The 12,569-nt window shown below is 54.6% G+C and overlaps 1 protein-coding gene across 1 annotated transcript; it reads left to right on the forward strand.

Moving 5' to 3' along the window:
• The first annotated feature begins 2,129 nt into the window (after positions 1-2,129).
• On the forward strand, positions 2,130-10,490 carry FARSA (phenylalanyl-tRNA synthetase subunit alpha). Its single transcript, XM_039252258.1, has 13 exons — positions 2,130-2,293; positions 4,571-4,708; positions 4,807-4,905; positions 4,988-5,106; positions 6,240-6,332; positions 6,417-6,545; positions 6,621-6,736; positions 8,255-8,339; positions 8,436-8,535; positions 8,628-8,796; positions 8,906-8,983; positions 9,113-9,227; positions 10,099-10,490. The coding sequence occupies exons 1-13, from the start codon at positions 2,147-2,149 to the stop codon at positions 10,235-10,237; spliced, it is 1,527 nt and encodes a 508-aa protein (XP_039108189.1). The 5' UTR covers positions 2,130-2,146; the 3' UTR covers positions 10,238-10,490.
• The last annotated feature ends 2,079 nt before the right edge of the window (positions 10,491-12,569 follow it).

The raw sequence follows: 12,569 nt of genomic DNA on the forward strand, positions 1-12,569 counted from the left end.
GCACCGAACCTACTTGCTACGTGACAGGAAGAAGGAAAGACCCTTGGAGAAATTCAATAAGTGAAAATGGAGAAAAGTGCTTTGAAGCTAAGAAGGGACTTTGAGGGACACATCTTGAATTTTTACCAGGAGCTCACTGTAGGATCAGGATTGGGTGGTATGAGTAAACCCATTTTCCAGGCTCAAATAATAATTGTGATGGTTAAATGAGTAAAGATGTTCTGCTTAGAATTGTGCTTGTCACATGGTCCATACAATTAAATATTAGCAAATACGTGTACGTGGGTGGGTGATATTTCACTTAAAATCTCACGATAACCCAGGTTTATATCACCTCTATCCAGGCAAGGAAACAGGCACAGAAAGATTAACCGATTTGGCTGAGTGGCATAAAGGGAATTGGAATCCATTACACTGTCTACTATAATCTACACTGGCCACATGTAACTATCCACCATTTGAAATGTAGCTGGTCTCAACTGAGATGTGCCATAACTGTAAAACACTCATCAGATTCTGGAGGCTTACTATGAAAAAAGAATGTGAAATACTTCTCTAGTAATTTTATAGTATTTTTTTAAAATGTTTTATTTATTTTTGAGAGAGAGAGACAGCGTGAGCAGGGGAGGGTCAGAGAGAGAGGGAGACACAGAATCTGAAGACAGGCTCCAGGCTCTGAGCTAGCTGTCAGCACAGAGCCGGACGTGGGGCTCGAACCCACGAACCACGAGATCATGACCTGAGCCAAAGTCGGACGCTTAACCAACTGAGCCACCCAGGCGTCCCTATAGTAAGTATTGAAATGATAATTTGGGCATATCAAGTTTGGCGAATTCTTCAAATTAATGTCATCCATTTTGTTTTTAACGTTGCTGCTAGAAAGCTTACAACTACATTTAATTTATCCTATGTTCTATGGCCAGAACTGATTTAGGGTATGCATTCTTGTCCTGACATTGACCTTCGAAGAGCATGCAGGGATCGGGGTGGGATCCGAGGTGTTTATAGTTTCTGACTCCATCTCTAACAACTGCCTGTAGAACGATGGTGAAGACTTACCACCCTCTGAGCCTCCATTTTCACATCTGTGAAATGGGAATTATATCAATATCTGTATCAAAGCTTTTGGGAATATGAAACAACACACCTGAAGCACTTAGCACTGGGTGGAGCACACACAGATGTGCATACAGGTTAGCTGCTACCTTGACTGTAACTATATTAGTTGATCCCCTCATCCCTGTATATATAGGGATGGTCCCTACCTAGCCTTCCTTTAAAAACTTTAAGGGTGCCTGAGTGTCTTAGTCGGTTAAGTGACCGACTATTGCTATTGGCTCAGGTCATGATCTCACAGTTTGTGGGAATGAGTCCCAGTCTGGCTCTGCGTGTGAAGCCTGCTTGGGATTCTCTCTCCTTCCCCTCTCTCTCCCCCCGCCCCCACTGTTCTCTGGCTCTTTGTTTCTCTGTCTCTCAAAAATAAACACTAAAAGGGGCGCCTGGGTGGCTCAGTCGGTTGAGCTTCCGACTTCGGCTCAGGTCATGATCTCGCAGTTTGTGGGTTGGTGCCCCGCATTGGGTTCTGTGCAGGCAGCTCAGAGCCCGGAGCCTGTCTCAGAATCTGTGTCTCCCTCTCTCTCTCTGCCCCTCCCCCGCTCATGCTCTGTCTCTCTATTTCAAAAATAAAGAAAAAACTAATAAATAAAATTTAAAAATAAACACTAAAAATTAAGAAAAAAATTAAAAATAGTTGACCAGGAAATGGCTGTCTCTGAAGCCCACGACCTACAGCCCTCCCACAGGCCAAGAGAGAAGGGCAGAGGGCTCCTAGGCTCAGAGAGAGGGAAGTCCAAGGTCACACCGCCTCCTGGAGGTGGGGCTGGATGACCCTTAAAACAACTCTGATTCTGTCCTTGAGGTTTCAGTTTGGTCTCTCTAGTCCACTGGACACTAGTCCAGCTAGAGGGGAGGTGGGCACGGAGTCCCTCCCACCGTCGGAGGCACAATCGCCACACTGAAGATGGCGGCATCCTGAGCCCGGCACACGGTCCGCCACACTCAAGATGGCGACACACACTCCCTGCGCCGGTTCCGGTTCCGGTCGTTCAGGCTCCGGCGGGACACGCCGAGCACGCTGGGAGCAGCCATGGCGGACGGTCCGGTGGCGGAGGTGCTGCTGCGGCAGCTGGCGGCGGCCGATGGCGGCCTGGACAGCGCGGAGCTGGCGGCTAAGCTGGGCGTGGAGCACCAGGCGGTGGTGGGCGCCGTGAAGAGCCTGCAAGCGCTGGGAGAGGTGAGTCGGGCCCGTGATGTCTGGTGTTCTCGCTTTGGTGCCTGCAGTCTTCTTGTCTGGAAGGCCCTGGTTCTTGATGAGCCCTTCAGGAGCCCCTCCTGGGGTGCGCAGGCAGGGGGGCGGCCACGTTCCGTTCGCAGTAAATGTCCATTGAGAGATAAGGAGGCGCTGGGGGGGGGGGGCACGATGGTGACCAGGAAGACGCGGTCACCGCCCTCACGGAGATTGCGATCTCATGAGGGAGCTCCTCAGGCGACCCGCAGAGTGATGGAGGAAGCACAGGGAACCCAGAGGGGACAGCTGGCCCAGCCCGGGGAGTCGGAAAGAACGTCCTGGAGAAGGTGGGAGCTGAGTCCGGCCTCTGCGCTGAGGAGGAACGCTTCAGAGATCAGTGGTGGGAACGGGAAACAGAATGTAGAAGGACATTCTTAGAGCCAAAACTTGCAAGGCCTTGTAGGTCTTTATCTCAGCGGGGGCACTGGGGAGCCATGGCAGGAGCTGGAACCAGTGAGAGGCGTGTGCTGTCCGCGTCACTTTGGGAAAGGATTGGCAGGGACTGGTTGGGAGGGGAGGAAAGCAGAGGCTGTCACATCCCCAAGGTAGAGGGCATGGGGTCCGAGGGAAGGGAGGCAGGTGAATGGAGAGGGGATTCCTGGCAAGGCAGGGGGAGCATGGATAAGTCCAGCCCTTTTTACTTGGACGAGTGGAAAGTGATAGTCATAGGAGGAAATTGAGAGGCCTGGAGGCCACCCAGAGGCTGGATCCTCAAGGCTAGGCATCAGAAAATGTAACCGAGGATGGGGCGCCTGGGTGGCTTAGTCGGTTAAGCGTCCAACTTTCGCTTAGGTCATGATCTCGCGGTTCGTGGGTTCGAGCCCCACGTCGGGCTCTGTGCTGACTGCCAGCTCAGAGCCTGGAGCCTGTTTCAGTCTGTGACTCCCTCTCTCTCTGACCCTCCCCTGCTCACGCTGTCTCTCTCTCTCCTAGGAAAAAAAAAATTAAAAAAAAAAAATTAAAAAAAATTAAAAAAAAAAAAAGAAAATGTAACCGAGGTATGTATTCATTGAGCTTATATTCCGTATCCCACTTTGGTCTTAGGTTTGCTTATCATCCGGTCCTTGTCATAACCTAAGGATGATAGCACTGTAATCATGCCCACTTTGCAGATGTGACAGCTTCTAAACACTGGTCAGTAACTTGATCAGGGTCACTAGAAGGAACAGGCAAGCCTGGATTTGAAATTAAGCATTTGGAGGCATCTCCCTGGGTGGCTCAGTCGGTTGGGCGTCCGACTTCAGCTCAGATCATGATCTCACGGTTTGTGAGTTCAAGCCCCGCATCATGCTCTGTGCTGACAGCTCAGAGCCTGGAGCCTGCTTCCGATTCTGTGTCTCCCTCTCTCCCTCCCCTGCTCATGCTATCTCTCTCTCTCTCTCTCAAATGAGTAAAGATTAAAAACATTTTTAAAAGAAAAAGAAGTTAAGCATTCAGGCTGCGGAGTCCTCAGTGCAGAATAGGAATCTTGTGTGGGGTGACAGTACCTTGACTGATGTGGGATTGACTTGTGTTGGTCACGGAAGGTGAGGTAGTGGCTATTTGATGTGGTTCAGCCTGACAGCAGAGATGGTAATACTGACAACAGAAATAGGGGTTAGAATTGATACAGAATTTGCTGCTTGCTGAATCCTTTCCGGGTGTTAACTCAATTACTCGTCGAGAAAGCTTCCTGTGGGAGAGCCCATCACACCCTTCTCTTGTGGATAAGAAACCTTGCTCAGGGAAGCTTAGCAACTTTCCCAAGTTCACACAGGGAATGAGGAGGAGAGCTGGGAATTCGAATGGAAAGGGGGCTAAGCCTGTGGACCCCAGCCGGCCCTGCCTCGCTTTATACGACCTGAACCCATCCTTATCATGGAGCCTTACGTCCTGTGTGTAATGGGGACACCGGGGCCCTTCTCGGGCACTCGGGGCACTGAGAGGCCAACATATCAGATGTGGAGACAAATCAGTTCACCTGGACTTTAGAAAGCTTTCTAAAGATTTGAAAGCAATAGAATTTATTTTTTGCTAGGTACCATCCTTAGTAGTTTCTGTCACTCTGGAAACTACTCTGTCGTTATCCACATTTACAGGAGGGAAACTGAGGCTCAGCCAAGGGCAGTCACTTGGCTGGGAAGCGGTGCGGCTTGGATGTAAGGCTGGCTTCAGGCGGCGCTGGGGGCGTGCCTGGCTCTGAACCCTGTCTCTGCGGGTGCCCCTTCCCCCATTTCCCTGCAGATCATTGAGGCCGAGCTGCGGTCCACTAAGTGCTGGGAGCTCACCGCAGAGGGCGAGGAGATTGCCCGGGAGGGCAGCCATGAGGCCCGGGTGTTTGGTAGCATCCCCCCGGAGGGCCTGGCCCAGAGCGAGCTCATGGTAAGGGCCCAGGGGCAAGGCCCAGGGAGATGATGGGGTCGGGGGGGTCGGGGGGGGGGGGGCTTGCGCACCGCTTACTGTGGCCTTACTTGCCCCAGCGACTGCCCAGCGGCAAGGTGGGCTTCAGCAAGGCCATGTCCAACAAGTGGATCCGCGTGGATAAGAGTACAGCTGACGGGCCCCGGGTGTTCCGAGTGGTGAGTCCCACGCAGGGGGCGGGGCTGCGCATGCGCACGCGCACCTGGCCCTCACAGCCTCTCACGACTGTCATCACCGCAGGTGGACAGCGTGGAGGACGAGGTACAGCGGCGGCTCCAGCTGGTCCAGGGTGGGCAGGCGGAGAAGCTGGGTGAGAAGGAAAGGAGCGAGCTCAGGAAGAGGAAACTGCTGACCGAAGTGTGAGTGCCCCCCCCCGCCCCCCCATCGCCCGTAACCTATGTGGTCCTGGGGGAATGAGGATGATCAGGGCGGTGCTGTCAGTGTCCTCTGAGCTGTGTTTTTCCCAGTGGTTGTCAAGCACTCATGCTGGGTTCATGCCACCTCAGGGCCTTTGCTCATGCCATGAGTTCTGCCGAGAACTGTCTTCCCTTAAGCCAGGCTTGGGCGTCAGACCTCTGCCTGTGTGTCACCTGAAAGAGGTGACACCGATCTGTCCCTCGGAGTGCCATAAAAGCTGTTCGCTTATATTTTCCATCCTGGGTGCTATGTTTGTTGCCTTTACAGCTCTAATTTCAGCATCTTTTTTTTTTTAATATTTTTTAATATTTTTTATTTATTTCTAGGAGAGAGAGAGACAACGTGAGCAGGGGAGGGTCAGAGAGAGAGGGAGTCACAGACTCCGAAACAGGCTCCAGGCTCTGAGCTGGCAGTCAGCACAGAGCCCGACGCGGGGCTCGAACCCACGAACCGCAAGATCATGACCTAAGCGAAAGTCGGACACTTAACCGACTAAGCCACCCAGGCGCCCCTAATTTCAGCATCTTTAACCACTGGGACCTGGGCAGGCGGGGTGCTCTGCTCTCAAGGGCTGATGTGCCCTTGGAGCAAATACCGAGTGGCACAGTAGTTCTGAGAACACAGACTGGCGGAGGGCTGCCCAATCCAGGTCTGGGCTCTGGCACTTACTCATTGTGTGACCTCGGCCAAGGCACTCTATCTTTCTGGCCTCAGTTTCGTCATCTGTTAAATGACCTCTTTTCACAAGGTAGTGGGATGATTTCAGTGGAAGAGAGCCTGGCACGGAATAAACCCTTGACACTTGACCTATGATTCTTACTCGGCTGTGTGCTTAAGCGCCTTGAACAGGTCCTGGCACATAGCGGGTTCTCATCAAGTGTTTGTTGAATGAATAAGTGAATGGGAACAGCTATGTAGGTGCAGGCGAAATAGGAAAATTTCAAATGACAGTAAATGTCAGGGAGAAAATAGAGTGACTCGGTGGGTAGGGTTGGGGTCAGCATCAGATAGGAGTTCAAGGGAAGCCTCTCGAAAGAGGTGACGGTGGGCGTCCCCTCCTGTCCTCTGGCCTCAGGACCCTGAAGACCTACTGGGTGAGCAAAGGCAGTGCCTTCAGCACCAGCATCTCCAAGCAGGAGACGGAGCTGAGCCCAGAGATGATCTCCAGGTAGGGGGTGGTCCCAGCGGCTGGGGTAGGTCGGGGAGGGAGGGCAGCCCTCACCAGGCCCCTGGTCCCTGTGTCCTCTGACAGCGGCTCCTGGCGGGACCGGCCCTTCAAGCCGTACAACTTCTTGGCCCACGGCGTCCTCCCAGACAGCGGCCACCTGCACCCTCTGCTCAAGGTCCGCACGCAGTTCCGGCAGATCTTCCTGGAGATGGGGTGAGCACAGGGCCGGGGGCGGGGGCGGCGCAGCCGCGGGGCGCAGGCGGGGCGTCAGGCTTCATCTCCCTCCAGGTTCACGGAGATGCCGACCGACAACTTCATTGAGAGCTCCTTCTGGAACTTTGACGCCCTTTTCCAGCCCCAGCAACACCCAGCACGTGACCAACACGACACCTTCTTCCTTCGAGGTGGGTGGGGCGGGCTCAGAGGCGCCAGGCCCCAGGCAGAGCTGTTGGGAGGGGCTGACTCTTCTCGCAGGATAAACTCCATCCTCACAGTGACCCGCGGGGCTGCCATGAGCCGGGCGCATTGACCTGGGTGACTTCGTCCCACGCCCCGTCCTGCCCACGTCATGGCCCTTGCCCATGCTGCTGGGCAGCTCTCTCACCTTCTCCCAGAGCTTCGAGGCGGGCTCCAGCATCAAACCTCTGCTGACGTGTCCCCTCACAGAGGCCAGCTGGACATGCCCTCGTCCCCCCAAGTTCAAAACGTCCCTCATCCCTAGTCTTCAAGCTTGGTTCTCAGTTTTTTCTTTTTTCCACAGCGCTTGGTATTGTCTGAAATGGAATGACTTTCCGCAATGATTGTAGTCATCCCACCCAGGAAGGCGGGGGGGGCCAGCGAGCGGGTGCCCGTCACCCAGCCAGGAGCAATGGTGGCATTGCTGTCATCCTTACCGTGGCTCCCCACACTTAACCAGGCACTCACCGTACACCAGCCACTGCTCTAATTCTTCTGCCAGTTGTAGGAAGTAGCGCTCTTAGCTCCCTTTTGTAAACGAGGACACTAGGGTTCCAAGAAGGAACATCATTTGCCCAGGTTTGTAAGTGGTGGGGCTGGGGTTTGATGTCAGGCTTTTCAGGTGCTCCGAAATGAGGTTTCCAGAAAGGGATCTTAAGAATTTGCATGTTTGGGGTGCCTGGGTGGCTCAGTCGATTAAGCGTCCAGCTTCGGCTCAGGTCATGATCTCACAGTTTGTGGGTTTAAGCCCTGCGTTGGGCTCTGTGCTGACAGCTCAGAGCCTGGAGCCTGCTTCGGATTCTGTGTCTCCTTCTCTTTCCCTCTCCTGCTCACGCTGTCTCTCTCTCTCTCTCTCTCTCTCTCAAAAATAAAACATTAAAAAATTAAAAAAAAAAGAATTTGCACATTCACGCAACAAATGATTGTTCAGCCCCTCCTGTATGCCAGGGTCTTTATTAAACCCCTGGGTTACAGCTGTGAATGAAACAAGTTCTTACCTTGGTGAGGCCTGCATCCTGGTGGGATACATGTATATTAAATCCCGAGTCGTACGGAACATGTCACACAGGATGGCAGTAGACACAGTGGAAACTGACATGGAAGGGGAAGGAGCTGTCCACCTAAAATCAAGTCTTTGTTTAAGTAAAGGCCAAAGGACGTAAGGGAGAGAACTATATCTGGGAAGGAAAGTTCCAGGAGAGGATGGTCAGTGCAAAGGCCCTGAGGCTGGTATGTGCCTGGTGTGCTGACCTATCAGCTGGGAGGCCCCTACTGAAGAGAGTGCTTTGTCACACTCCCACCCCCAGGGAAATGGAGGGCTCTGGGCAGAGGAAGGGTGTTCACAGGCTCCCCCGGCTGCTGTGGGTGGCGAGGGTGGGAGCGGCACGTGCTGCTGTCTGTCCCCTGTGCAGTGGCTGTTTGAGAACTGCTCCTTGACTGACCGGATGACGCTCTGTCCTGCCCAGATCCGGCCGAGGCCCTGCAGCTTCCAATGGACTACGTCCAGCGGGTCAAGCGGACCCACTCTCAGGGCGGCTACGGCTCACAGGGGTGAGGCGGGACCAGGACTTCGCGGTGTCAGGCTGGGGGGAGGAAGGTTGGGGGCATGAAGGCCACAACGCGGACTTGCCGCCGGTCCTCCTGAAGGTACAAGTACAACTGGAAGCTGGAAGAGGCCCGGAAGACGGTGCTGCGCACACACACCACGTCGGCCAGCGCCCGCGCCCTCTACCGCCTGGCCCAGAAGGTGTGGTTCGGCCTGACCCATAGGGGGAGGCAGGGGGCTGTCCTGTCCGCCTTCTGACCCACTCCCGGGCCTGGCCTGCCTGTCGCCCCCAGAAACCCTTTACGCCAGCCAAGTACTTCTCCATTGATCGCGTGTTCCGAAACGAGACCCTGGATGCCACACACCTGGCCGAGTTCCACCAGATCGAGGGCGTGGTGGCTGACCATGGCCTCACCCTAGGCCACCTCATGGGCGTCCTGCGGGAGTTCTTCACGAAGCTGGGTAGGCAGGTGGGCTGCAGCGGGCGGTGTGAGTGGGGCTGTGTGAGGGGGCCGTGGCCTCCAGGCTCATCCGCCCCTCCTCCGTTTCCCTGCCTCCCTCCCTGGCCCAGGGATCACCCAGCTGCGCTTCAAGCCGGCCTACAACCCCTACACGGAGCCCAGCATGGAGGTGTTCAGCTACCACCAAGGTCAGGGGGAATCCGGTCCTGGGAGGGGGAGGGCTGCCTCGGGCTTCCCATGCTCCCCGCGGGGCCCTTTCGCTGCCAGGCCCACACGACCATCCACACGACCTACCTGTCCTCCTCCCACTTCTGCAGGCCTGAAAAAGTGGGTGGAAGTCGGGAATTCTGGGCTCTTCCGCCCCGAGATGCTGCTGCCCATGGGGCTCCCCGAAAACGTGTCCGTCATTGCGTGGGGCCTCTCCCTGGAGCGGTGAGTGCCCAAACCACTCGGTGTGTGATGAGCCGGGCCCCGGAGGCTGGGGACCCCCAGCACCATCCATCTTTTCACTCACGCGATAAGCCTTTAGTGAGCATCGGCTGTATGCTTGGGCCTGTGCTCTGAGAACGACAGCACACGTCCCTGCTGCTGTGAGGTTAGGCTTGTAGTGCAGTGAGAAGGATAATAAATAGGAAGATAGGTAAGGAAATTGAACAAGTAAAGTCAGGAGTGTGTCTGAAGCCAGGAAGTGCTGTAGAGAAAACACAGCAGGGAGGGCCAAGGAGACAAGGGTGTCAGGGAAGGCTTCAAGGAGGAGGTGGTATCTGAGCAGACTGGAGGTGGATGGTGTAAGCCAGGGGAGTATCGGGAAGGCAGCAGGAACAGCCAGTGCAAAGGCCCTGAGGCAGGAATGTGCATGCTACATTTGGAAAACATGGAGAAAGTCAAGGTGGCTGGAGGAAGTGAGTAAGTAGAATGAGATGAGATGAGGCTGGGGAAGGGACAGGACACATCAGGGCCTCGTGAGCCCTGGGAGCAGTCGGGCTTTTTTTTTTGTTTTAATTTTTTCATAGTTTATTTTTGAGATGGGCATGAGCAGGGGAGGGGCAGAGAGGGAGGGAGACACAGAATCTGAAACAGGCTCCAGGCTCTGAGCTGTCAGCACAGAGCCCGATGCGGGGCTCGAACCCAGGAACCATGAGATCATGAACTGAGCCAAAGTCGGACGCTTAACCAACTGAGCCCCCTAGGCTCCCCACAGGCTTTTATTCTAAGTAGATGGGAACCACCGGAGACGCCTGCTTGGGGGGGGAGCATGCCCGTACGTGGCCCTAAAACTGTTTCCTCCCCTCCCCACCCGAAGCCCGACGATGATCAAGTACGGCATCAACAACATCCGGGAGCTGGTGGGCCACAAGGTGAACCTGCAGATGGTGTACGACAGCCCCTTGTGTCGCCTGGATGCTGACCCGGGGCCCCCGCGGACACAGGGCACCGCATGACACAGACCGCCCTGGGACAGCCCGCCGTTGCCAAGCCCCTGCTGTCCAGCCCCTTTGCATCCCTGCCAGTGACGCCCTTGTATTTATAAGGCCTCTATGAGGCCATCCCCCCCACCCCTGGTAGCTCCTCTTCCCCGCCTGCCCCACGGCCCCAGGGGCGGGGGAGCGGGCAGCAGGTTCGATCTAAGGAGGTGGGCCCTAGGGAGCCCTGCAGGCAGCTGCTGGCTAATAAAGTGGGCAGTTGTCCTCAGACGGTGCCTTTCCTTCGGGACGCAGGAGTGTGAGGGGCAGTGGGTTGGGGGTCCTGGACCCTCGGGCTCCTGACTTGCCTGAGCCCGAGCCACTGGGGGAGACCAGCTCCATCAAGCACTTACCAATCCCATGGCGGTGCCAGGCTGTCCTCTAGGTGAATGGAACAGAAGCCCCCCGCCCCGTGGAAGGGGCATTTGGGAGGGGAAGGTCAGGCAGGTGGCAGGATTCCCCCTGGGAGCCAAGCATGGTGGGGTGACGGGGGCAGCTTTAAGACACCGCCCCCTCCCCTCCTTTTTTTCTTTCTTTTTTTTTTCTTTTATTTACTTTTGAGAGACAGTAAGAGTGTGAGTGGGGGAGGGGCAGAGAGAGGGAGACACAGAGTCTGAAGTAGGCTCCAGGCTTAGAGCTGTCAGCACAGAACCCGACGTGGGGCTCGAACTCACAAACTGTGAGAGCATGGCCTGAGCCAAAGACGGACGCTCAACCGACTGAGCCACCCAGGCGCCTCCTCCTTTTTTTCTTAAAGAGCAGTTTTTGGCATATCACAATACTGCGAGGAAAGTACAGAAATTTCCCATATACCTTCCACCCCCATGCATGCACGGCCTCCCCTCTGTCAACACAACACCTTCACCCCCAGAGTGGGGCGTTTGGTACAAGGAATGAACTACACAGACATCACAGTCTCGCGCAGTTCATGGTTTACAGTGTGGTTCATGCTCTGGGTTGGGACAAACATAAGATGATGTGTTTGCATCATTACAGTATCACGCAGAGTATCTTCACTGCCCTAAAGGGCTTGTGCGCCACCCGTTCATCCCTCCATCCTGCCCCTAAACTGCTCTTTGTAAAAAAAAAAAAAAAAAACCACCAACCAACCTCATAAGGGGCGCCTGGGCGGCTCAGTCAGTTAAGCATCCGACTTCAGCTCAGGAGTCCGAGCCCCACGTTGGGCTCTGCTGACAGCTCAGAGCCTGGAGGTTGTATCGGATTCTCTGTCTCCCCCCCCCGCCCCTCCCCTACTCACACTCTGTCTCAAAAATAAGTGAACATTAAAAAAAATTCTCAGCGGGGCGCCTGGGTGGCTTAGTCGGTTAAGCATCCGACTTTCGCTTAGGTCATGATCTCGCGGTTCGTGGGTTTGAGCCCCGCATCGGGCTCTGTGCTGACTGCCAGCTCAGAGCCTGGAGCCTATTTCAGAGTCTGTGTCTCCCTCTTTCTCTGACCCTCCCCTGCTCACGCTGTCTCTCTCTCTCTCTCTCCCCTAGAAATAAAATAAAAATATTAAAAAAAAAATTCTCAGGATTTCACATGAGCTCAGAAGAAGGAGAGGAGTAGACTAGAGCTTCGTGAGCCTACATTGAACAGTCCATGGGGTCTGTTTCTGTGTGGATATATATACACGTACTTTTTTTTTATGTGTTCTGTTTTTTTCTGAGAGAGCGTGAGTAGGAGAGGGTGAGAGAGGGAGATACAGAATCTGAAGCAGTCTCCAGGCTCTGAGCTAGCTGTCAGCACAGAGGCCGACACAGGGCTCGAACCCACAAACTCTGAGATCATGACCTGAGCCGAAGTCGGACGCTAAACCGACTGAGCCACGTGGGCACCCCTTGTGCGGATATTTTAGAGCAAATCTCAGTCTCCATGTTGCTCACCCCACATCTTCAGGGTCAGTGCACTTTGGAAATGTGAACAGTTCTAGAACCATGAGGCCACCGTTAAACCCAAGCAGCTGAGGCTGTGGGCTTCTCCGGACCCAGGGCCTGCTGGCACAGATCTCCCAAGGGCTACTCGGTCATATTATTTTTTCTTTATTTCAAATTAAGTCAGTCACACAGAAAAATACTCATTCATGCAACAACTGTGCCCCTCGTGAGTGCCAGCAGTGTCCTGAGCTGAAGACCACAAAGCGGACTCCGGTCCCTGCCCTTGGGAGCCGATGTGGGGGGAAGGGTGCACAGAAGGCATAAACAGATAAATACAGAAATGGAGAGGTGAGGCCACAGGAAAGTGGAGGTGGGCGGGGAAGGTGAAGCATATACAGTAGTAGCCTAACAATCTGCCCCCGGGTTTGACCACA

The sequence above is a fragment of the Hyaena hyaena genome, unplaced genomic scaffold, assembly GCF_003009895.1.
Source record: "Hyaena hyaena isolate Hyena2069 unplaced genomic scaffold, ASM300989v1 scaffold_414, whole genome shotgun sequence".
In the NCBI taxonomy this organism is placed as follows: Eukaryota; Metazoa; Chordata; class Mammalia; order Carnivora; family Hyaenidae; genus Hyaena; species Hyaena hyaena.

Excerpts from the sequence above, each read along its gene's own strand:
- FARSA (XM_039252258.1), top strand. The coding sequence starts at position 2,147 with ATGGCGGACGGTCCGGTGGCGGAGGTGCTGCTGCGGCAGCTGGCGGCG. Across the intron at positions 8,340-8,435 it reads GGCGGCTACGGCTCACAGGG|GTACAAGTACAACTGGAAGC; the intron begins GTGAGGCGGGAC and ends GTCCTCCTGAAG. Across the intron at positions 9,228-10,098 it reads TGGGGCCTCTCCCTGGAGCG|CCCGACGATGATCAAGTACG; the intron begins GTGAGTGCCCAA and ends CCCCACCCGAAG.